The sequence below is a fragment of the Numida meleagris genome, chromosome 1 (assembly GCF_002078875.1).
Source record: "Numida meleagris isolate 19003 breed g44 Domestic line chromosome 1, NumMel1.0, whole genome shotgun sequence".
NCBI lineage: Eukaryota > Metazoa > Chordata > Aves > Galliformes > Numididae > Numida > Numida meleagris.
Window position 1 is genome coordinate 142,724,801 of NC_034409.1, and position 26,493 is coordinate 142,751,293.

The following is a 26,493-nucleotide window of genomic DNA, read 5'->3' on the forward strand; positions in this document are numbered from 1 at the left end:
GCTCATATCAGGAGGCACAGATACACAACTGGAAATGCACATACAACTGTAAATGTACACTTATTTCAGCATTAGCCCTCACAGAAGAACCACAAACACATAAAATGCAAGCTTTGAACAACAAATCAAGTAAAGAAAGCAAGATTTTGTTTGTGCCACTACTGCTACACGTATGTAAATATCTCAGCCTGAGGGGCTAGCTTGTGGTTTTACGCACATTCCTTTCAAAGTGTATCCCTGGTCTTTCTGTGAAGGCTAATGATAATTTTATCTCTTCTGAGCCTTGCAGTAATAAATGTTGACAGCCCCAGATGCCAGGTCCTTGGTGGGAGCATCTGTTTGTTTATTCAGGATTAAGTTAAACTACTTAGCTGCCATCACAGTAAATCCACCTCTCCTACAGACCTTCTGAAATGGACTGATGAAATAATAAAGAACCATATACAGCTGTGAGATCAGTAGTCTTCACAGGGCTGAGAAATCTTTTAAAATTTATTCTTAGAGTTGTAATGGTGAGGAATAGACCGCGCTTAACATCGTACTACCTCAGCCACAATGAATCCCAAGGAAAAGAAGAAAAAGGTAGTGTGAGATGTTCTTTGTCTTCATTTCATCACGTTGCACCTTGATACTGCAGGAGAGTTTCAGATGCATAAAGCTTGATCCTGCAGTCTTTGTCCAACGAGGAGTGGGTTTAGGTACTTAAATAATAATGTTCAGGTAGATGAAAAAAGGACTGGATGCCTTTTTTTTTTTTCTCTTGAGGCAATTCACAGCAGACCTTTACCATCTTTCAATATTAGAAATGTAAAGACTTGGAGATTTCATTTCCTCTTTGTAAAGGGAGTGAAGGAATGCTACGCTCTTGCTGACAAGAACACAATTTGAGACTCCAAATTAGCAAACCTGTAACACAGCTGCCATTGCTTCACACTGGCAAAATATTCGCACGTGTCATATAAAGGTCTAAAGCTGTCAGTGCATCAACATGTAGTGAGCCGATGGGATACATATTAAGCAGTCAAACAGCAGAGAACACATTTGAAAAGGGGATTTTCAAGGCACGCCACACTGCAATTCAATGTCATTTAAAAAACAATGTTTATAGACAGCAGAGCTAGCTTCCATTTTGCCACTTAAGGCAGCTGTAAGATTGGCTTTTAACTACTGAAAGATGGCCCAAAAGCATGACACGGCTGCTGCTCAGCAGTTTCTGCAGTACAAGCTGGAGCTCTTTGCAACTGTCCCCCCAAAACATATGGGGCCCGGCCTGCTGGCACTGTGTGTCCCTGCCTGACGGTCCCCAGGGCCAGGGCGGCAGGCAGGAGGGGACATCAGAACACGATGAGGACAGGCCGCCAGGAGACAAGCTGGGGCGGCCTCCATCACCCGAGGCACCGGCCAGCCCCACTGCCCACAAGGCCACAGAGCAGTAAAATGGCAGCAGAAAAGACACACGGCCAGCGATGACATAAATGGACAGGTTCTCAACAGTGACAAAACTATTTTCCCCACTTTCTATCTTTACATAAACAGCATCTGATTTTTAACATGTAAACGGCTGACGGCGCACAAAGCATAAAGCAGATAGCGATCTCTGTCAAGCAGGATGGCCATTATCAGATCGGCGACGCGGGAGCCCATTGTTTGAGCTAAAATTACCTCACCGTCTCCTACATGCTTCCCCAAAGGACACCGTGTCCATCCCTTGGCAGACAAACACGGCCTCAACAGACGCCCACCAAGGCTCCGGCTCACTGTGAGAGGCCAAGGGATAAGGATGGGGAGAAGCAAAGGTTGCATCGCTCTAGGTATGGTTTCTCCTCAAAAGGCCGTACCTGCACTCAAGGCATGCCACAAACATTCCTTCATTTCCACAGCATGACTCATTTTCCTGCTCCATTTAAAACCTGGAGAACAGGGAAGCTGGGCAGCAATTCCAGCATGCAGGAGCTGATGATGTCCACTGCCCCGCACCATTCATGACTTCTCCTAGAGGCCCCAGAAATCTGTTCCTCTGGTATTTGTCTCGCTAACAAATGCTTGCGAGTGGCACATATCTTCTTTGATGCTTTCACAGTCAGATTTTGATACAAATCCATCTTCAGAGGTCTGGAGTAGCCAAAAGTACGTTGTAACTCTCAAAGTGTACAATTTCAGGGGAAAAAAGGCTTAAACAACTTAGTTTTGGTGAGTTTGTCTTTGAAAGACAAACACTGGACATGATTTGGGACCTTCTATAATTACTCTATTTTTAAAATTCACTTTAAAAAATCTATAATGTATTCAAAACAAATGTAACCTCATCTGAAAACAACTTTCCAAAAAACTTGAGTCCCCAAGTATAAACTGAAAAATAATTGCTAATTATTGCACACTTTGATGGCTGAGACCTGGAAGCAAGAGAAAATACGCCAACAAATCCATTTCAAAGCTTCCCTGTAATGTCGGCAAACCAGCTGTATGCCATCTCTGTCAAGGCTGAGAGCGCATGGTGGACAGTGGCAGGATGAGGATCATGGATGGGAGAGGAAAGGCAGACCGGGATGGAAGGAACGGGATTAGCAGAAGAAACTCGGAAATCTGAGCTTGCTGCTGAAGGGATGCAGCTACCAAGGGATACGAGGTTGCATGAGCGCTGCCTGTGGATGGGCTCTATCACCCCGATCACTATAATCATTAGGAACAGAAGGACTCCAGGTCCCGGTAGAATTTACTGTGCAGCAAAGGGCATGTTCCTTATGTTGGGATCTTAAGCATGTGTTATGCCCCATAGGGAGGCATAAAACAGACAGAAATACACTGAGGGTCTCTTCTTGTGGCAATGTAATCGGATAAGTGCATATTTGTTGCCAGAATTAGCATTAGAATTCCCACAGTTTGAACAATGAGGAAGAGGGAAAGGTTTGTACTGAGGTTGTCACTCATCACAATCTCTCATGCATTACTTGTCTGGGGTTATGTCACAACACAATATCTAAATGCATCACTGTGCACGTTTTATTTTTTGTTACACAGAATCCACGGAGCTTTGGCAACAGAAAACTACATAAGCAATATTAGTATGTTTTTTATTGAAGATAGAGTGTCTTGCCACATAGGAAGTGACTTGTTTAATAAGTGCAATCAAAGTTTTTTCTAACATAACGGAGTTGATTAGCAGCAGACAGTAGTGATCATGGGAGTCACTGATTTCTTTTTAATTGTCCTTAGTTGAGAATCACACAGCATTCATTTTTCCACACATGAAATGCAAGTGTTTTCACTCACAAAGGTTTAATTCTGGTATCAATTATATCTGTATTTATGGCAGCACAGCATTGGTAATTCAGTCTCTTAAACTTCTCTTTGTTCTGCTACAGATGTGGAATAGCTCTCACTGAAGAGGTATGGGGGGAGGTGAGTAGTAGAGAAGAAAGGCAACTTTTTCCTTGAGGTCACAGGGAGGATTATACAGAATTGGATCAGGAGGAAGTCAGACATTGACTCAGATCAATTGAAAGGAGCCTGAGTGGGCTCCTCGCACAGAAAGCACCATGCAGCAACAGCAAACAGCCTCCAGAGCCCCACTCCCTCCCATTACCATGCGAACTGGAGAAGGAAAACGATAACAGCTCCTCCATCAGCACTCTGGAGATCTGGAAGTGAGAAATGGCTGGAAAAACCAGAAGGTGATGCTGTAAAGGACACACCAGTGAGCAGCCAGCCCCACTGTCTCCTCACGAGCTGTGCAGGAGGGGCTGAACGCAGGGGCACCCAGCGAAGGAGCCAAGGAGGGAAGAGCCACACGGTGCTCACCAGCACTGAGAACACAGACAAGGTTCACCATGCCAGATGGTCTGCTGAGGGTTATGGGGGCAGCTGCATCCAACCCACACAAACCCAGCTACCTTATTCTTCAGCTTTGTACCAAAGAAAGTGGCAATGCAATTTTCTTCAATAAAAATCATTTGTATTTATTTCAGAGCTAATGGGCAATCTGCTCCACAGCCCCAATTCAACAGCACCCATCCGTAACGGCAGAAGCCTCTGCATTTTGTGCAGCCAGTAGTGCAGCTGAATTGACAGACACACTTTCATACTTGCTGCCCACCTGCAGTTTAGGAAATCTATGACATCAATACTACATTACATAATTTTTTAAATACACACATATATATATATAATTTTAAAATATGTCTTACATATTCAAAGAAACACGGTAGATGAAATACAATTTTAATGACTAGTTTTAAACAATGTATTTAAAAAACATTGTTTCCTGTATAAGCAGGGAACCATGAGCAGCTCAATTTTTAGCTGTTGGAGATCTCTCAGCTAGCAGCAACTGGATGGACAAACTTTCCTGATTGTTAATGATGAGAAAAACTAACATACACTGTCCTGCCTCAAGACATCCACTCCTCCAGCTGGCCATAAACCAGCAGGAAATTCCAGATCAGGAGGCAATTATTTATATTTCTGTCTCCTTCCAACCCCCCAAAAACCTCAGATTTGCTTCTAAGTGGGAATTCATCCTGCCTGGAACGCTTTAAACACTGCTGTATCTTTACACTAAGACTAATGCCAGTTTTTGCATCAGCAAGACTATGAGATTTTTGTCCATATTACTAGTAAATGTAAATTTACTGAGCTTGAGAAGAAATAATTCATCAGGTATGGAGTTTTCTTTTTTTTAAAAAAACTACCATGACATTTAAACCAGTCACATTCCTGCCTACTACAACCTGCTATTGCAAATTTAATTAAAATTCTTTCAAGTTTGGAAAGACATTTTGTTACTAAGCATTGAAAAAAAACAAATTCACAGCTACAAGAAAATAACGTTCTTAGTTTAGGTTCTGGCTCAGCTCTACTCCAAGAGAAATGAATCTCACCAACAAGCACTCTCTATCACACTTTTCTTTCATGTATTTTAATGGACAAACAACAACAAAAATCACATAATCTATAGACTTGATCTTTTGCTTTCGGGCTATAATAAGAGTTCTTGTACAATGGATTAAGAGACTGAAAGAAAATTTCTCCTCTTACTCTGCTTTCACCTTACTGATGAAGAACAATTCTTCATTTCATGCAGAAAAGGTTTTTCCCAAGTGATCCTTCAGATCAGAACAAAATATCATTTTCATATAGCACTTGAGAAAGGCTTCAGTACATGCAGTAACATCTGAAACAAATGATACTTCTCCGACAGCGGGTACAGTTCAACATAAGTTTAGAAAGAAACCTAATTGGGCTCTGAATTTGAAAGTAATTCTTCTCTCCCGGTGGCTTCATGAAAGAAAAATCTCTCTCAAGCCAGTAAACTTAAGGCATTCAAATGTAATTAAACGACTTATACATAACATCAGGATGCTGGAAGTCATTGATGTAATATGTAACTATTGCAGTGGAATCCCTCAGGAGCTGTAACACACAATGTGCATACAACAAAAGAGGCCTCTTCGAAAGAGTGCAGTATATCTTACTTGCATTGAGCAGAGCTCCCAGAGGAATCCTCAAGTGGAGACGAAACCACAGCTCAGCCATTAAGTGAATCTAAATAATCAAGAACTACAGTCTGAGCAGGAGATAAGAGGCGAGCAGTGCCAAACCTCTCCGGATAAGCGTTTTTCAAAGGATGGGTTACAGAGAATGAAAGTTCCCCTGTGCTCAGCCCAGCAAAGCTGTATGAATGTTTACAGTGTAAACAGACATGGATGAATGGTTTCCTGAGGCTGTCTGATCAAGTTGGACAAGAAGTGGTCCATCAACAAGAGAATCTGCCCCAAGGACAGCAGAGGTCATTCCTGGCAGCAGCTGAAGGCAGCTGGGAGATGACTGACACGATGCAGGAGCTAACAGAGAAACAAACTTCAAATACCACCCTGGACCTGAAAAGGAACCTCAAAGCAACATCAAGGAAACAGCTCATAGCTACCTAGTGGCAACAGCCACCTCAAATAATAAAATATTTCTGTGGGAAAAAAAAAAGTTTGCTTTTTTTTAGATTATCTGAAACAAAAGCACATACAGAAACACTTACCTGGGACAATCCACTCACTGTGATAACTGTAACATTCCCATGTTTACACATGCCATCCCCACAGTGCAGGAGCTGCGAGCAGATTTCTGCACTTCTCTTACAGAAGGAGTTTCGCCACTAACACAAGAAGAAGCGTCACTGCAAATTTCACCCTTCTCCCTGAAACCATCCATCCTAGAAGCCATGACCCGTGTCTCATTTACTGTGTCTGCAGCTGGTAAATCTATTCAACCAGCTCTACCTGCTAGAAAAATTATCATGGTAACCCGAACAGCTTTGTCTTGGCATACAACTGCCATCCCCTTTTCTTCAGCAGAAAACAACTCAGCCGTTGCCTCAACCACATGTGAGCAGTCTTCCATCAGTGTGTTAACAACACACACAAAGGTCTTTCTAGTTTTTCAAGATGAGACCTGCTCTTAAAATAAATCAAAACTAGACCAAGAAGTAATTTAAGGGAAATGGAACAGTTTGGAAGTTCACTTTCAACGAACTAAACTTAGACAGAACAAAGGCCCAGCAGACAGATTGCATGATGCACATAAGTTTTGAACAGAATAAATTAATAAATGGATAGAAATACACAAAATGGTGAGAATGTGACTAAAGAAAGCCTGCAAAGAGGTTTGGGGAAAGAAGATGGTAAACAGTTAACAGAATCTGCTTATTGCAATGTTTTTTTGGTCCAAGCTCTGAAAATTCAGCATTCTGTAAGGCATTTAGGCAGAAGGAGTTACTAATTTCTGCAGAAGGGAGTTATGAATGTCTTCATCTTTCTCATCTACACCACTAACGCTTCATTCTCCTAAAAACCAGCAGGCAGAAAATCTGTCACTATAACACAAACATTGAGGACAAGAGATTTGGTTTTTCCTTCTCAGGAATGAGCTGTAATGTCATTAGAAACCTGGCTTTTAAGTGCTCCCTCACTGAAAGTAATTTGCTTGGCTTTATCACCTTGTCCTCCAGTAAAATAAGTGACAAGCAGACAAGAACATAATGCTGAGTAATCAAAGAATTCAGGGTTGTTGCGTGCAATCCTTTCCATGATGTCCTCTGCCTCTGGATTTTATCTTTATGTTCTTTCTGATGTGCTACCTCTTCCTCTTTTCGTGACTAGGTGTAACAAGAGCAACTGTTGGAAGCCTGTTATCCAATTACCTTGTTAGATCCCACAAGAACTCTGGCGCTCATATAAGCAGATCACACACATTTTGGCCTCTCACATAGCTATTTCTACCGCTGACTCTCTAAAATGTGCCACGTGTTTAAGCAAATTGTCAGAGAAGCCCTTCCATTGCTGCTACAATTCCTCAGAATGTTTTCAGCCAGAAGTATCTCCCCATTTAGCAAGAGCGGTAAGGTTAGAGCCTTGGGCCAGATTAGGGCCAGGATGCAGCCCCATACCCCACGTGTCTGGCCACTGACAGTGGTGCCTCCTTCTGCTGGTGGTCAGTTGCTCCTGCACCTTTATCTTTTGTTATTGCTCCGAGCCTCAAAAAGCTGAACACATCTGGATCACCACCAAATTATCTCAAATGACTATTTTGAAAAGCGTGCGGGGCGGGGGAGAGGGTAGGCCCTGCATGCATAGGCAGAAAACAGAAAAGTGTGACCTGTGGAAAAGTTGTCCTGCCAAAAGAACTTCTCTTAACTACCCTGGGGAGCTCCACCACTGAGGCACCGGGAATACAGCAGTCCCATTCAAAATCTCAGTCCTTCTCATATCAGCTTGCTCTCCCATTGCTCCGCTAAGTCCATTTTGTTTTGGTATGCTGATATTCTTTCAATTACTGAACTCGACGAAGCTGACCAACAATTTAAGGTGAAGAAATAAATTCTGTCATCTCTAAGCTTCATGAAATCACTAGGTTCTGGACTTTCTTTTCAAGCAAATCCAAAAATGGTTTGAAAAGTACGTCCTATCAATTTTTAAAGCTGCAACCAGCATTTTATATTCTATCCAGGAAGAACAACTAGGGGATGGTATTTTTTTCAGAAAACAATACAATGTGCTATTATTTGCTCCTTCCCACGTAACCTCATCTACTCTCCAGTGCAACAGAATAAGCTTCAAACACTTGAAATGTATCTATTCAACTTTTAGATTTATGTTGCCACTATTCTTAATTTTCAGAAATACTTGGAAACCGCCTCACGAAACACCTCAATATGAAGTCTGAAGCAATCTTTGTTGCAGATGACAATAAAAACCCTACCTTCCAACTGTACTTCTCATGAAAGGGAGGCTGCTCTTAACCACTGTACTATATATAAGCTAACCTATATTTCAACACAGCCTTTGTGTCCAGTCTGCCTGTCTGTAATAGGCAGGCTTGAAGAGAAGCACACAGCTGACAGCGTGATCCAGTATGGCAAATCCTATCAACAGTCAATCCATTTCAGTGCCCTGCCTCTGATGTGATTCTGCAAAAGCTCCAGTCGCCTCCCAGCCGCTTGTGATTTACTGAGCTTGGGGTCCAACAGAACACAGGTTTCTTCTCGGCCTCCTTAACAAGACTACGTTATGCCTTGGCTTATTTTGATTAAATTTTGATTAAAATTACCATAGCTATTGATATAGTCAAAATTACCTAGCTCTTAAAAAATCAGAAAAGTATTTGATTTCTTATCTTCCTCTAGCAGTGAGTGTTACAATAGGAAAAATACAATTAATTTTGCCAGATGAGCTTTCTGAAGAGTTTTTTTAAAGCCCAGAAGGGAGGGCAAAGATTTGAATAATGGCATTAAATGTAAGCAGTAGCTATTGAAAGCTTTAAAACTTCTTGCTTACACCACACTGCTCTGCTAAGTGCCTCTCCAGCTTCAGAGAAGAAAACAGCATGAAAGAACTGTAACGGTGTACGACATATAAGATGTACTTGATACAGAAATGCAATTTATTTTTAGGTGGTTTTTGGTTTGCAGGTTTGAGTAGCTGTGTCCTTCAAATACAAATTCTGGGCCAAATGATGTTTTCAGTGAATACATCAACAGAAATTCAGCGCAATGGATTTGATGCCTATCAAATATCGCAAATACAGTTCGTGAAGCAAAGCAATGATGGCATGCTTAGAGATTCACTAACGAGGAAACGTTGAGCTAAGACCATAAAGCTTTCATACTTGTCATCCTTGTTTCTCCTCATTTTTGTGTTAACTTGTAGTATTTACAGCCATATACATTGCTAATACAACATCAAGCTTTGTGGCAAATGCACTGCTACTATCAGTACATATTTAGCACTTGTTTCTCAACGTATCTTTCTATATTACTTTCTGCTTGTGCACCTGCAAGTCAGTACACATCTATAATTATATGGAACTGCCACTGTGTTTGCACGTATTTTTTCTTTTGTTGTAATATTCACCTGACAAAAATGAGGAAAATGTTTTTCTAATTTCTTTATGTAATCGAGCAGTCCTGAAAACAGCCATGTTTTCTGCATATCCAATTTTCTTTACAAAAATGAAGTTGGTACACTGGGAATTTGATCAATGAACTCTCAAATATAAGCTTCAGTTAACTGAGTTTTCACAATACAACAATGGGAGAAATTATTAATACACAACCAAATTTTTTAATACCTGCTGCTAAGGGAAGTGTTGTGAAAACGGTGCAAGGCTAAAGCAAAAATCCCAGCCCCACCCCTCCAGCCTATGGTGTCTTCTAAATAGAGAAGGCCACTTTTCTGGAGCAGAAGTGCACCCGACATAGGTGCGCAAGAACCAATAGTGCTCACACTTAACACTTTGCCCATTCGTCCCCAGCCTTCTTTTTCTTCCACACTGTTCCTATTTGGTGTCCTCATTCCTTTTGCTGCATTTGGTATCTTCAGGACCTACAATGTGACTGTGCCTGAAAATAACAGTCAGGAACAAGTTTCACGACACGGCATGACTTTTTCCAGGCTTACAAAATCAAACGAGATAGAATTGAAAACACAGCACACTCTAGTTTTAAGACAAGAGAAAGAGGGAACAGAAGCAACACAAAATAAATCAAGAAATATTTTTCTATGCTTCTCCTTACTCTGTCCCACAGCTGAGCTCTTCATCCATCCAGGCAGTGAAGATCCTCAGCCCCTTCCCTTGCCAAACTTGCCAAACTTGGTTGGACTCGATGATCTCTGGAGGTCCCTTCCAAACCCTTCAATTCTGTGATTCTGTGAAACAGCTGCCTGTCCTTCACCTCAACTGCATCCTGCCAGCCCCTTAACCACAGCAGAACAGGGAACCACAGTACCTGGATACAGAAGTGTTCCTCTGCACCACGACAGATGCTTAAGCCTGAAAAACCTTGAGCATAGCCCCACTTCATTTCACACAGTTCAGCATCTCCGCCTCCCTTTCTTTCCTCCAAAAAAGCAGCTTGCTACTTCCAAGGCAGGAAGCTGCAGATGGTTTTCTGATGGTGCTGCTACCCAAAGCCCTGCAAGCTTAACCCCACACTTCACTCCTTTCAGCTCCTGCTGCTTTGCCCACAGCTCTACATTCCCAGGAAAATAAATGCTAACTCCAGTAGAAGGACAGTTAGATGTTCTCCTCAAGAAGGCAATGAAGTGAGGAGAAGAGACCTTCCAAGCATAGCTATCTTCCATTGAGAGCTCACTCAACAAATCAGGCAATGCAATGACAGGACAAGCTCAGCAATCACACCCACAGCTCCCAGGCTCTTGGAATTCACTCGCGTGAAATTTCACCACTACCGATCAGGCTCACAGCTCTGCTAGCACAACAGAATAGCTACCAACTCTAGGACTTGGCACACTGACGACATGGCTCCCAATATACTGTCACTACGGAAAATGAAAAGCTTTTCCAAAGGACAAGTTCACAAATGACTGCAGGCAGATCTGTACAGGAGATCGATTTGTTAATGCTTTATAGAATCTGTGCTTGTAGGTATACATAAAGGTCAATTAGGATAAATATGCCAAATGTGACTGCAGAAATAAACAATAAATACAAGAATTATAAAACTCTGAGCACTTGAAACTATACATGCCATGAGTTTTACTAAGACAGTTAAGTGATACCACAGGGGAATACAGAATCAACTGCAGGTCAAAAAAACACAGCCTCATTTTCTGCATTCCAGCTGACTACTGTGAGATCTCTAAGTTTCTGTTAGAAATTATCCAGCTCTCCATCAAGTTTAATGGATACACAAGCTGACCTAAGACTTATAAGGAAGGGTTTTGCTTTGGATTCTGAAAATTGAAGAGTTAATCAGCTTTAAAGAAGAGAAATTGAAACCTAGGGTTGTCTTGATTTTCTTGTTTGTTGTAAATAGTATCTGTTGGTTTTAGTTTGTTTTTTTTTTTTTTTTCCCTGAGAAATGGCTTCTGTAAATTAAAAGAAAATTTACCAAACCAAGCTGAAACAGAGAGCGGCTACCTGTAATGGAAATTTCTCTACAGGCTTACCTCTAATTAGATAGATAAATACGTACATCTTCTGAAAAGATTTTGCTGATAACATAGCTTATGAAACACACTATCACAGTTCACAGGCATTTCAGTGTAACTCAAATCCTATCTTTTACTATGAGCACAATTACAGAAGGCCATGTGATGATTCTTAGTGTTAATCCTCCCTTTATGTGGGAGGATATGTGGAACTTATTTAATTTGTTTCTCCATGCAGAGGAAATGTTCTTCCTTTAACAAGAAATAACTGAGGATCATCATCTAACAGTGGTATGAACTCCATGATTAGTATTACTAAATCAGCAGTCTTGGTCATCCGGAGAGGCTCCAGATGACTGGAGACTTGCTAACAAGATGCCCATCTTTAAGAAGGATTGTAAGGAGGACCTGGGGAACAACAGGCCTGTCAGCCTGACCTCTGTGCCAGGGAAGGTTATGGAATAGATCATCTTGAGTGCGATCACATGTGCAGGACAAGAGAGGGATTAGGCCCAGTCAGCATGGGTTCACAAAGGGCAGGTCCTACCTGACCAACCTCATCTCCTTCTATGACCAGGTGACCCACTTGGTGGATGAGGGAAAGGCTGTTGATGTGGTCTACATAGACTTCAGCAAAGCCTTCGATACTGTCTCTGACAGTATTCTCCTGGAGAAGCTGGCAGCCTGTGGCTTGGACAGGTACACTCTTTGCTGGGTAAAGAACAGGCTGGAGGGCTGGGCCCAGAGAGTGGTGGTGAATGGAGTTAAATCCAGTGCAACCAGTCACGAGTGGTGTTCCCCAGGGGTTGTTACTGAGGACCCTTTCTGTTTAACTTCTTTATTGATAATCTGGATGAGAGAATTGAGTGCACCCTCAGCAAGTTTGCAGATAACACCAAGCTACCAAGAAGTGTCAATATGACTGAGGGCAGGAAGGCTCTACAGAGGGATCTGGACAGGCTGGATAGCTGGGCTGAGGCCAATGGGATGATGTTCAGCAAGATCAAGTGCTGGGTCCTGCACTTCGGCCCAGGTGGGCAAGAAGGCCAATGGTATACTAGTTTGTATCAGAAATAGTGTTGCTAGCAGGAGCAGGGAGGTGATCCTCCCTCCGTACTCAGCTCTGGTGAGGCTGCACCTAGATTACTGTGTTCAGTTTTGGGCCCCTCAATGCAAGACAGACATTGAGGCCATGGAGCGTGTCCAGAGTAGGGCAACGAAGCTGATGAGGGGTCTGGAGCACAAGTCTTATGATGAGCGGCTGAGGGAGCTGGGATTGTTCAGTCTGGAGGAGGCTCAGGGGAGATCTTATCACTCTCTACAACTACCTGAGCAGAGGCTGTGGCAAGGTGGGAGTCAGCCTCTTCCCAGGTAACTAGTGGTAGGACAAATGGGAATGGCCTCATGTTGCGCCAGGGGAGGTTCAAGTTGGATATCAGGAAAAAAGGCATTGGAACAGGTTTCCCAGAGAGGTGGTGGAGTCACCATCCCTGGAGGTGTTTAAGGAAGGGGCAGACGTAGTTCTTAGGGACATAGTACTTAGAGCAACATTGGTGGTAGGTGGACAGCTGGACTGGATGACCTTGGAGGTCTTTTCCAACCTTAATGATTCTGTGATTCTAAATCAAATCTCTTGGTGTTAAAACACTCACAACATGACTCAACGCTTGCATATCACCTTATAGAACCACAGAATACCCTAAGCAGTGCATGGCAATCTGCTGAAGTACCTGTGAGCTGTGCCTATTTATCTTTCCATAATCTGTCTCTACAAGAACCACCACTTCCTTTTCCTGAATCTGTAGCTTCATGCAGATGAGCATTTCAGTTTCTTCACATCTGGGGCTTGCAGTTTACAAACTCCACTTAGTTCCCAAAACCCAGGGAAAAATCTAAAACCAGTCTAAGGTGTTTACAAAGCTCCTTTCACTCTCTGGACCACAGTGCTAAATCTGGGAGACTAAAGAACAAACAACCTCATCTACTTGAATCACAGATATTGATTTATCTGACATTGAGCTACCTAAGAAATGTATAAATACCAAAGAAAACAATGCAAACCAACTTGTTTTGAAAAATTAAAATCTCTGCTTTACTTTAGTACATAATAGTTTATGGTCAGTTATTTGTATAAGTGAGCGATCTTCAGACAGTAAACTATATTGGCACAGCCTCTGCTAGGACACTTCCCTTTTTCTTCTCAGCTATCACTAGGCACAGTGTCTTTCAGAGATGACTTTAAGAGCTCAGCTCAGAAGTTATTTTCCACAATCATGTTAACATTTGTAACCCAAATTCTGGATCTTATTTCTTCCCCTGTTCCCAGTTTCCCCAAGGGAAATAAACCTTAACATCATTCACGCAGGGTCTTAGGAGAAACAAAGCCCAACTTGTTTCTATAAGATTCTGAGACAATTTGTTTTCTAGGTGCAAATTCCCCACATGAAACCCTGTCTGCCATGTCCAGGAACCCTATCCTGACACCAAAAATTAGCTGTATGTTTTGCAGACCTCCAAGAATCTGCTAGTATTCGTATAATAGCCTCCTTTGTTTAAGGCAAGCAGTTTCCTGAGCAGTAAAAATTATTTGCCAGACTTCTCACTACATCCTCATGCATTTTTCTCACCACAGTAACATTGGGTCCTTGTCAATAATCTCCACACATCCCCAATTGTAACAAGCTACTGTCCCATGTCTGGCACGTCCGATACTTTCAGGTGCCCCCAAGCCACAGCAACCTTGTCTCTCATGATCTCACTACCTGGTAAGTGAGAAGCACCACTAAGCTGTGGCTGCCAAACCATACACAACACATCCTAAACATTTTTTTTCTTCAGTGGTAGTCATCTGTGTATTTCTTCTCTGCCAAACCAAGGCTATAAAAGAAACTTGCCAGAGCTTTGTATCATTGACACCTCCTTCCCAACTAACCAACATTGGCTTCAAAAACCTCTGTGGAAGACAGATGGATAGATACAGCCATCCTATAAACTTCAGTTCCTCAGGAAACCGTAATAAAAATAGCTGATTGCAAAACCACAGGGAACAATTTGAACTCAAATTAATATAAATATCAACTGGAATGTTAGAATGTGTTGGCTCTTAAAACATTATCTAAAAAAAAATGGTGTGTCAAGGGGTCAGATATAAAACAGTATTTATATACACCAACAGAAGAGTATTAATTAACTTAGAAGGTCCACAGCCTGAACTGGTTACTGTGTAGGGTGACATCAGTGTGGATGAACAGGTAGGAGACAATAAATGACATGACCAAGCAGTGAAGCTTAGCATGCCTCCTGCTCATTCTACAAATCATTAGCTTGTCAGGGGGGTACAAGAAACATCCAAACTTCAGTTTCCTTTAAACAAAAGTAAGTACTTTCTTCATCATTACTTATTCCTTAGGTTTCCAAAAGATTCCAAAAATTCCTTTCAGTCCAAAATGTTAGAACCTATTGGCTTCAACTGTGACATTTTGGCCCAGAGCCTTCGAAGGGTTATGCACAAGGTTAAATTTATATTAAAACAAAACTTTTCACAGGCAAAGCTAGAATCATTGAGTTAATGTTTGCAAAACCCAGGGCTTAGTTTTCTTATTGACAGTGGATGACTCCCAACAACCCTTAAGATTCACAGTTTCGGGAATATTAAAACGCATTTTACACAAACTTATGATTCTTCTCACAGTGAACTAGCACCTAATGCTTCCCAAACCTCCTTATTTCATCTCTTCCACTAGAATAATTTCAAACTACTTCTAGAATCCACCTGCCAACACCTCCTTCCCTCCTCTTCTTCTTTATAATAAATATAATTCTAGATTAAATTAATAATAAATAAAGAATAATAATGAGTAAAAGAGCAAGCCTATGCACCCTCTTCCTCAGACATCTCAGGAATTTTGATGTTATTTCCCATCAAAAGCAAAATAACGGGCATACTGGCTTAAGTCCAATCAAATACTAATAATTTTAAAACAAGATCAACAGGAAAACTGGAATCTTGAATACTTTTTTCTATCTTAGTCATTCACATCCAGCCTTCAGACAGACCAATGTAAATCTAAGATATCAGTAGATTCTAATCTAGACTGACTACAAGTCTGGCAGACCTGGGATTTTCTGGATTAAAACAAACACAGCTTAGTTCTGACTCAATAAATGTAGTGTTTCCAAACAATTTTTTTCTTAGTAATACTTCCAATCTACTTAAATATCTAGAAAACCAAGGGTGAGAATCACAGTTAAGTAAAATCTAATATTACTAAGACTTCACAGATTCAGAAAACAACGGTGTTATGAAGGACTGAGAATAATTCTATTTAATATTAAAAGTACATCCCTGCCCTCAAGAATAAATATACATTCTTTCACCTGTTTCAGACTCAAGTCAACTGAATGTCAACTTATTATCTAGAATTCATTTTCTCAAGTTGGATTGTAAAAATGGGATAAAAACAGTAACTTGTGGGGAAAAGTAAAAAGTGGGGAAAAATAAAAAAGTGTCCAAGATCAGCATGAGAGAAAACTCTGTAGTCCGCTATACTTCCTCATTAAACTTTAGTCACAACAAAAATTGAGGGGAGCGTGATTTACAACATATTTATCAGAAAAAGTACAGTAGTGCCTTTGTACCTATTGAGAAGTAGCTGTAATAATAACTCAAGTAATTGTGTCCTGGAGAACCATTAAACTGAATTCTTCCAAAAAGAACAAGGTACAGGTGAGAAGAGAAGAGCACACTGACCATGAGAAAGGAAAAAAGTGACCTGAACAGCATTTGGCACAACTGAAATACAGAAAGCAACAAAGAAGCTGTATAAGATTGGAGACGACACTGAAGTAAACTGTATATTTTTAGTTTAAATACTTTCAGCATGTGGGAAAGACCTTATTAAACTATAACCCACAGAAACATATGTTTTGATTTAGTTTATGTTGCAGCAAACAAACATGAGAGATCATTGCCTGTGTTTTCCCCCAGGACTTTTTAGGGGAGAAAGGAGCGCTATTTAAAATGTTTCTGCTATAATCAGAGAATTATCGGATGGAAGCTCTGAAAATCTTCTGGTTTGGCCACCCTCCCATCCCATCAAAGCAAGGCCAACTTCCAGGTTAAATACAATTTCAAAATTTGGTCAGGATCCTCAGGGCTCTGCTCAGTTAAAGCTTTGAGTATCTCCTCCATGTGTGAGATGCCACAGCCTCTCTGGGCAACCTGTTCTACCGTTTGACTGCACTCACAGGAAAACGCGATTTTTCTCTGCCATAATGATGTATTGCTGATCCATGTTCAATTTGGCCACGACCCCCTGGGCCTTTTTTGCAAACTGCTTTCCAGGCAGACAGCCCTCAGCTTGTACTGGTGTGCAGGGTAATTCCTCCCAGGGGCAGGACTTTGCCTCTGCTGAACTTCCTGAGGTTTCCGTTGGCCCATCTCTTCAGCCTGTCAAGGTATCTCTGAATGGCAGCTCAAGAAGCCGGTGTATTAACCATGTCTCCCAGTTCTGCATCACCTGCAGGCTTGGAGGGTAAGTTCTACCCCATCATCCAGATGGTTAAAAAGGATGTTCAGCACTATTGCTCCCACTATTAAGTAGTGAGTTGCCTGCAGCAGATCAGACAGGTTTCAGACCTTTCATTTCACCCTACCATCCACTTACCTAGCTTGTACTTCATTGGTCCGTCTTCGAGGAAGTTATGGGAGACAGTATCAAAAGCCTTGCTAAAGCTGAGATAAACAGCATTTTCAACTTTCCCCTCAACACCACACCAGTCAACTAATTCTAGAAAGTTAGCAGGTTTGTCAAACCTAATCTGTTCTTTATAAATCCATACTATGTCAAATCACCTTCCTGTTCTTTGCACCTTCAGAAGGGTCTCCAGACTCACATACTCCATCGCCTTTCCAGGATCTGAGGTGAGGATGATCAGCCTGTAGTTCTTCAGAACTCCCTTTTTACACTTCTCAAGTAAGGAAGAGACATTCGCTTTCTTCCATTCTTCAGTTTACCATGGCTTCTCAAGAGAAGCCTTGCAATGATACTGGCCTTCTCCTTCAGCCCCCATGGGTATATACCATCTGGTGCCATGAACACGCATATGTCCAGTTTGTTTATTTGGGCCCTAGCTTCATCCTCCATCAGTAAGGGTATATCTTCCTCACCTCTGATTTTCCCAGATTTCCCCTTTGGCTTCATGGACTTCCCAAAGGCAAGTCTTACACCAATGAAGATGGGCGCGAAGTCACTGAGTACCTCAGCCTTCTCCATGTCTGTTGTTATCAAGACTCCATTTCCATTCAGCAGCAGGCCCATATTTTCCGCAGTCCTCTTTTTGCTGCTGACACACCTGGAGAATAATATCTTGCTTCCTTTTATGTCCCTCGCCAGATTAAGCTCCACATTTGTCTTTATTAACCCATCCCTGTATACTTGGACCATGTCTCTGTATTCCCCCTAAGTCTGTTACATCTATTCCCGCTTTCACCTCTTGCGTGCTTCCTTTTTATGCTTGAATTTAGTAAGAAGCTTCTTGTCTGTCCATGCGTGCTTCTTGCTTAACACTACTTGATACTGACATAGATGGTTATTGAGCTTGGAGGAAGAGATCTTGATTTTCTCCAAACAAACGCAACCAGGAGGTCCTACTCCAAGTACAAGAACTGTCAATCCAAATGTGTGGGAAATCAAGCAGAGGTCATAATAATTCAAAGACATTAAAATCACAATACTAAATGTTTAGAAACATTAATTCAGATTTAGGATTTTGTCCAGAGAATGCTTAAGAAAAATTCTGTTTTGGGAGAAGGAACCAAAATTCTCTTCTCTCAGTTAATTAATTGATTTTGGGAATTGATTTTCTTGTTGTTGTTTTAAATACTGCACAGAGGTTGAATATTTTCCTAGAGCACCCTTTCCTACCCTTCCTTTGCCTGAGGTTGAGAGCAGCTATCCTGAGAATACCGAGATAGTTTCCTATTGTAAGTAAAAGCCTGTCCAGTTGGGCCAAGACCAAAACTAAGAGAGCCTGCTTTTGTGTGGTGCTCTCATATGGTTCTCCATCCATATAAAAGAAAGAACAACTTCTCATACCAGCTGGGTGACACAAGGATATATTAGCTAGTGCTTGCAAAGCAGCAGAGACAATGCTTTCCCAAACCAGGAGCCTTTCATTTACAAGTTTCAAGGCCCTGTGCTCTAGAGTATTAGAGTAGAAAAGAATTGTGTTCAATGTGCCTAGCAGATACCAGAGGTAAAGTGTTCCTGCGCAACCAGGACAGCCTTCCATGCCGACCACTTCTAAAGTAGGCACAGTTCTGAGTTTGGTGGCAGTACACTGAACTGCTCCTCATTCACCACGCTGCAGGAGGAAAGTGCCAGTAACAACCCATCCTTTCACAGGCAAGAGACAGAAGGGTGTCACCACATTTGGGGCCCATGACAATGCGGGGAAGGCACTTAAGAAAGGTGGAGAATCTTCACACAAATAATCTGTATGCACTGCAAGTAGAGTTTTTCAATTTACAACAGTCATATATGCCTGCCAGGAAGGTCAGAGAAAGTTTAAAAGCTTCAAGAAAAAAGTTTTTTAGGAACACAGGAACCACCAACATGATTTTTAAGTCTTTCCAACTGGATATTTAAGCACTTGGGTTTGGCAAATCTAAGAACACATCTGCAATGGCTTTTTTTTTTTTAATAAAAAACTTGTCAGTTGAAAACACAACAGACTCCACTTTTTTAAAATACCATGGATTCCATTTTTCTTTCTTTGTTTCCTTCTGCATGTGATTGTAATATCTGAGTGGTTTTAATGAATCTTCAGTCCCAGTCCCACAAGCCGCTCTGTGAGTGCAGAATACCACTGGCATCTCCCTGGACAGATCAGCTGCTGAGCACAAGCTGTGCCTAAATGACACTCAGATGTAATTCCTTAGAGGGAGGTTCCTCAAGTGGTTAACACGCACTTAATGGATAGAAATTCTGGAAGTTTTCTTCTTTCTCTTTCTTGTTTCTGAGCAGTGCAAGCCAGGTGAACCTCTGGAACAACTACATAGCACAAACCAAGGAAAATTAGGGAATGAAATCCCTCAAACAGTATGGGAAGAGGAAGTGACAGGCTGTACTGCTGGTATGTCTACAGTCACAGTGAGAGCGTATTACTTTAATCATACAAACCCGACAAACAAAATCTAAGCTTAATTGCTCGTGATTATTCTAAATTAATCTTTGGAGCTGGGTGTCCTAGACATGGCCTAAAAAGTAGAAGGTGTAGAAGCTGCTAGTTAGTAAGCAGTTACACAGACACACAGAAACATGGGCTGTAGGCCTGCAGTTGTAGTTCACCCCATGCTGACTATGTAAAAGTTTCCTTTCCTACATTTAGTTGGAAGGCTCAGCAAACAAGAAATGCAATGTGCTGTAGAGCTGCTGACATTACTGATGCGGTGTTTAAAGCAGGTGGCCTGCTGAAAGGCTGGTGAACCTCTGCACGAGGACTGCATCAGCTTCAAGTTCTGATGGTGGTGAAACCAGAGACACAAAGACAACGTAAAGGCTTGTGTGAGCAGTGATAGAATTCCTTCTGCTTCATGGAGTATAAGATACCAAGCACTAGCCAGTATTTTCTGTTAGGAGCTCTCTCAGGTGAGTTCACTGCCTCCATTCCTGAAGGCCATTCAAACATCACTACACGTACCAGCTGGAGGGTTCAGAAGACAAATCACCCTCAGTGTCCACTGCAGCCCATTTCTTTACCTGTACCACAACGACATAAAGGCAAAGGAGCAGGATTTCCTTATGAAGCATCACTCCTTCATGCAGCTTTAGAGAGACAGTGAGGTGGGATAACATTCTATGAGCATGCAATAATTTACAATCCTTTAAGTTACAACTGCTTCCACCGAATAACTTTTTTTAACTTTTTTTTCATTCTCTTATGAATTGGTAATTTATATTTGATGACTTTTTTTTTTTTTTTTTTTGGCTGAGGGCTGAGAAAGCCTTCTAAGATGTCAAAATAAGGTGCAGCATCTTGGTAGCTCACTGCAGTAACACTTCGCCGAATGCTGACTGTATGCGCAGCCTGAAGATCCTACACCTAACATGTGTAAAGAAACGAAAAATAACTAATCAGAATATTCGGATGGGTTTGCTTCAGATAGGATAAAGTTCACACATACATTTTGAGATAAAAGATTACACATACACTTAAGAGCCCTTTCTGATGACAAGCTGTGAGCACTCCATTTTAGTTTGTATTTTTAAAGCGAACCCCATGGGAATGACATTTTGGCCTTCAGGCGCTATAGTGAGTTCAGCTAATTAATAGGATAAATCGATTTTTCTTCTTACAGGACGCTTGATTTGATTGATTTGGAAGAAAAAAAAAGTGACACTGTTGACAGCATTTGTAGTGTGAGATTTTAACTTTGGGGGAGAGATGCAGCACAGAGGTGCGCTGAAAAGAGTAAGGCTTTTCCTATTGCTATATTGAATGGTTTCCTACTTAGCGCATCTGCTAAACGTTTGTCAGAAGCTAAAAGCTCTAAATCACAGTGGTAACACAGGAACGAAGATTGACTCCAACAACAACAACAGCAGCATTCAGAACTGCTCCACTCATCTGTTGTTTCCAGCACAGGTGTGTTGAAATGAAATGGTTATATAATAGCCCCTCAAAAATTCAGAATATCTTTCTATGCTGATATTTAGTTTGCTGATGAGAAACAAAATTAGACTTAGCTAATCAGTGTGCAAACAATTAAGGCCTTTTACAGAGAGCTGCTGAGGGTCCTTCATCAATTATCATGAACACTCATTTTTTCCCTTCCCAAAGCATATGGATAAGCCAAAAAGCAGTAAGAATAAAAAACCTTTCACAGACACTGATTTTGCGGATACCTATTACAGAATACTTACATTTGTTTTCAGAAAACACTTCGAAAATTCTGTCTTCAGTTCTATATACAATTAAGCCTAACAAACCACTGTGGCGGCCCTCCCCCAGATACATATTTTATAATTTGGGAGAAAACCCAAACTGACTTCTCAGAATAATCTAATTTTGGTCTGTGTATGTTCTACACTGTACTGCACTTCCAGGCAAAGGGTGAGTGTGTCCTGCTTACACTCTCTCATGCATAAAATGCGACTATGGGAATGCCTCGTGGCATTCCTGCAGAGACCAGAAAATTCTGAGTGAAGTTCAGGAGTTACTGAGAACTTATTTATTTATTTAAACACATATAATCTCTGCGAAGTTCCTGCATTAAATATGACAGCAGAAAGAGAAGATGGCTACAGAACCACTTAAGACAGTGTATCACTTTACTGAGCTTGCTGTTCAACCTTGAGCCATGAGCGCTTTTTGCAGCTTTACAAGGGCAAAAGTGGACCAGACCCAAGCAAGGAGCTCCCAACCAACCCCTGGACTCAGAAGCAGCGTTCTAATAGCACAGTTTTCCTGGGGGAAGGGGCTGAAGCCCATGGTCAGACAACTGCTTCCACCTCCAAACCAGCTTTCTGATCTGTATCCTTCCCCATCCCTTCTGCCCTACATCCGTCCACAGCTTTGGTCTCATTACCTTTGGTCCATCCCATGTATCATAACTAATATAGCTTTCCGGATTGCAGCCCTCCTTGCACACAAAGGCAATGCCAGGAAAAATACAAATAACAGCTTCCCTATGCTCTTCTGCATCTTACAGTTTTTCCAGGGCTGCTGTCAATGCAGCTGCACTGCACTGGTGGTAGAGTCCTGAGAGATGCCAACGTCTGCGCCTCTCAGTTTCATGTCTTCATTGGAAGGGAACGTGGTAGCTACCTTCTGCATTCCCACCCAGGGAGCTAAACTTCAGCAAGGGCAGAGAGACGTTCTTCGTGGGGAGAAGACTGAGAGAGGCCAACCATCAGCACAAGAATGATTCGCTGGGGCTTGGTTGCTGCTCAAAGCACCTATAAACTAAGTGTCAAAACAATTTTATCTGTCAGTTTTATTTCTCTCCTTTGCCACAAGGCGTAGAGGGGTATTTACTATAGAAATAACAGAATAATAAATTATCCTCAATAAAATAAGTTTATTCTGAAGTACTTGTCACTGTTCAGTGTTATTTGCTGTGGCATAAAATCAAACATGCGTCAGAAGTTTTCTGTGAGATTACAGACATGTAATGCCTGAAATGTCTGAAAAATGTCTGAAAAATGTTTAACTGACATGTATCTTGTAGCAACGTAGCAGGAAAAGAAGTCATCCTAATGCTTCCATACCAAAACAATCACACAGTTTCCTTTCCTTTCCTTTCTCTTTACCACTGACAAAATACAATTGTGTGTGTTTTCCTCTTCTTTCTGCATGTACTCAAGATAGGAGAAAATATTCTGACTGAGACTGATCTGGGAAATGTTCATACAGAGAGGCTGCCCCTCAGACACAAGGGATTACACAAGTACTCCTCATGCATATATTAGTCACTAGATAAAAAGAATTTGTAAAATCAATATACAGAAAAAGAAACCAACAGAACACTTTCTAAAACAGATATTTTCCAATGCACATTCTAATTTCTAAGAATGCTGATCTGCATGTATTTAAATTCACTGCCTGCATACTTCTTTGCAAACAAACTCTGCAATTATTTACTAACACTTCAGGAAGTTTTGATTCTTGGCATTTTGTCATCTTGAGAAAGGCAGGCTGTGTTCAAAGACTGCTATAATACATCATAAATAAATAGTGAATTTATAGTCTCAAGTTATCAAGAAAGATCGGTTTTGATGGAACCTTTGGAAAAAAGAGCCCAGTATAACATCTGAAATCCCTTCTTGTCCAAATAACAGAAACTACTCACTGGTAGGAAGCACGTCACTCACATCTCTCTTCTTGTGGCACATTTTGGGAGCCACTTATGCCCACTCGGTGCAGCCGGTCACTGCAAAAATGACTGAAGCTAAGACCAATATAATGGGCACACGCATAACTAGGACTTAATACAATACTGAATAATTTGCCAGCGGGGTTTTTACTTGCCTTCACAACATTGTTTCTCTAGTTTTTCCTATGAAATTCTTCCAAACTGCACAAAAATAAGGACTGAGAGAAAAAAACCTTCAATGTTTCCCTTCTGTTATCTCCAGTCTCAGCAAAACAGAGCAGAGGTGATAATCATTACAGACGGAAGTTGCATATTAAGCCGGCTTCCTCCTAAAAGGAACAGTCCTAAAGAAAATCGATCAGGTAGTTTAAGTGCTTAATGTCTAACAGGAGAAAAATCAGATCTTTTTGCTTTCTCTGCTCAATGCAAAATGCAGTTCAGGACTAAGCCCATTTCTTCCTTGAGCTAACGATTTTGAATATTCATGGAAGAAGAAAGACATAAAAAGCACAAGCCTGCTGAGTATGAATTTGCAGCTTAGTAACAGGCTTTGCAAGTTACCTTACAAAGTCCCTTCTCTCCTTCAAAAGAGGTTGTCTCAGATGTTGCCTGGACATTTTGTGATTTTTCATTATTGGTGAGACTGGACCATAGGACAAAAAGGCCCCATACTTCATTAGGTTTTCATCTTTAGTGAAATTTTAAATTGAGTCAGGTCTAAAAATTGTATATCGCATGCCTTTCTTAACATTATCTAGGTATTATATACCGTATACTTACTTGACCCTGGTCATGCCTCAAGTCATAGACAGGCATTAGAGAAGTGTAATCTTGAGTTTTCAACCACACAACGCTGCATTTCCCAACTGCATTTACTGCATTTTCCCATCCTTCAGTTGCATTCTGCTAGCTTTTCACATAGAATGGATAATAAAAGACGTAACCACAACCACCTGGTTACATATTCAAATTAATTCAATCCAGATATAAATAGCCTCAACATAAAAACATGAATTCACAAACTGCTGAGAATTCAGCATCGCAGTTCACTGCTGGGATTAATTTCTTTTCAACAGACTGGTTGTCTAGAGAATACCCGTAATGCAGTAAATGAAAACATGTGTGTTGCTGCCAGCAGTGAGAATTCATGAAACTGTAACTGACAGATATTCAAAAAACAGAAATGTGGTGGGAAACCAATGGTTTGGCAGTCACTGGAACAGGGAACAAGAAAGATAAAGCTAAAGATGCTTGTTTACGGCCATATTTTCCTTTCACTTAAAAATGAAATAAACATTGGTTCACATGGAGCTTAATCTGTGGGATATTTCTAGATAGAAATACTTCAACAACAGAAGATCCAGCTGTAAGAAAAAAAAGGGCCATGTATGAATTGTACGAAAAAGACTTGCCTGTCTCCTTTGAATACAGAAAAAGTATATACCTCAATGTTTAGAACATAAATGTTTGTGCGCATTTTTAAAAACCACAGAAGCATCCTGATTGTTTTATATTTTTTCTGTTCTACACATATCTGAAAATAATGGTATTTTGATTTTCTTGATACTTTTAACAATAAACGATTCAGGTAGAGGGATGCATGGTGCTTAATAAACATCTAACTTTTAATCATTTATCTGACAGAAGTTGACAACAGCTGCTAACAGTATCAAATTATAGAGATAATCTGTCTGGTGCTTGCATTTCTGGTTCTCTTCCTTTGTAGGGTGTATAAGTACTATCTCCAATTCCTAAGTCCGTACATGCATATTTCTGACAGTCACAGTGCACCTGCCATTCCAGAATTTAGGTCTGTAAACGCCATCATGTACCAACGTGGAACAGAAGAATCTGACTACAGCCTGGGAATGTAAAACAGCGCATTAGCTGCTGATGCCAGCTATATTTCTACTTGCATTCAAAACAGCAACTTCTGACTGTGTTAGTAGTTCAAGGTTAATGTGTCAATACCAATCAATGCAGTTAGTAACCCAGCACTCCTGACTTACTAAAAACATTATTTAGAGTGTTTACAACAAAAACCTTTGAGCTGGGCAACTTCAGGCTCTTAGAATAGAATTTCTGGAGTCAAGAGGCACTTACATTCCTGCACAGCACTTTGTTCTTGCTAGCTGGGGGAAAAAAACCACCACAAAGGCACATTAAACAGAGTGGGTCTGAGTAAATGTTATGATTAATCAGAGACAGTTGATTGAATAAAAACATCCCAAACAAAGGGCACATGAGATAAACCCACAGCACGGATCTAGGGGACAAAGTACAAACTGAGCCTAAATAAGTATTTGACAGATGGTTTTTGTAGAGTATGAAGCCTCATCCCATGGGATTACAGCAGTGCTTCCAGATAACTCAAACTGTTAGAAATGGATGTAAACGCTTAATCTTTTCCAAGGAACAGTGCTGAAATATCCTTAATTCTCACATTAAAGGATATGGTTATTTTGTCATTACTGCATTTAGCTGAGCCCCAAGGAACTACTACTTTTTCATAGCTTTGGTATAAAAATCTGTGTCACCTTTCAAACCACATCTCTTAGTCTCTTTTGTTTTGTGAACGGTGCATGAAAGCAAAGAGAGAACAATTCCCTCTTCTCTGTATGGATTGGATTGCAAATCTGAAGATTAAGCAGGAACTTTCTGTCCCTGGCCGTACCTGCTGTGTCTAAAATCACAAATCAGTGCAGTTCAGGTGTTTTATGGCATGCTTTGTTGATAATATCAAAACGCAAACAAGCATTTTCAAGGCTAACACTTAAGTGCTGAAAAGCATTTTGTAAAATTGATGTGCTATAATGTTTCTGTTTGTTTGACTGATTCCTTGCTTTTGTAATGGCACAGTCTCAAAAAAAAAAGTCACCACTTAGAAATAAAAACAAAAAGACACCTACAGATGCGCTAGCCCATGAAGACTTCTGGTGGTAATTCTGTTGTGTTTCAGAACAGGTGCATGGCAACCAGCCCACCTGGTTCTACGCAGGAACTGGCTCAAGTGTCAAAGGTTTCAACACAGTTGATGATAGGTCCCTTTGAAGCCTTTCTGATAAGAGATCCTGATCTCCCAATTCACCTCTATCTTTATGTTCCGCATGTGGCAGGAGTTCAAATGCAGCTCCGTCCCTTAGCTCTTGGCTCATAGGAGTAGATTGTCCACTTCTG

At 41.0% G+C, this 26,493-nt stretch overlaps 1 protein-coding gene across 7 annotated transcripts in view; it reads right to left on the minus strand.

The window, feature by feature from the left end:
- Positions 1-26,493, minus strand: part of FARP1 (FERM, ARH/RhoGEF and pleckstrin domain protein 1) — a 205,392-nt gene that overhangs the window by 120,940 nt on the left and 57,959 nt on the right. The window contains exon 1 of one of the 7 annotated variants that reach the window (XM_021416346.1): positions 6,029-6,094. The exons of the other annotated variants lie outside the window; for them this stretch is intronic. Coding sequence (XP_021272021.1) covers positions 6,029-6,079 — 51 coding nt within the window. The 5' untranslated portion in view covers positions 6,080-6,094. Of the gene's footprint in view, positions 1-6,028; positions 6,095-26,493 lie in introns of those variants that run through there. 7 annotated transcript variants of the gene reach the window in all.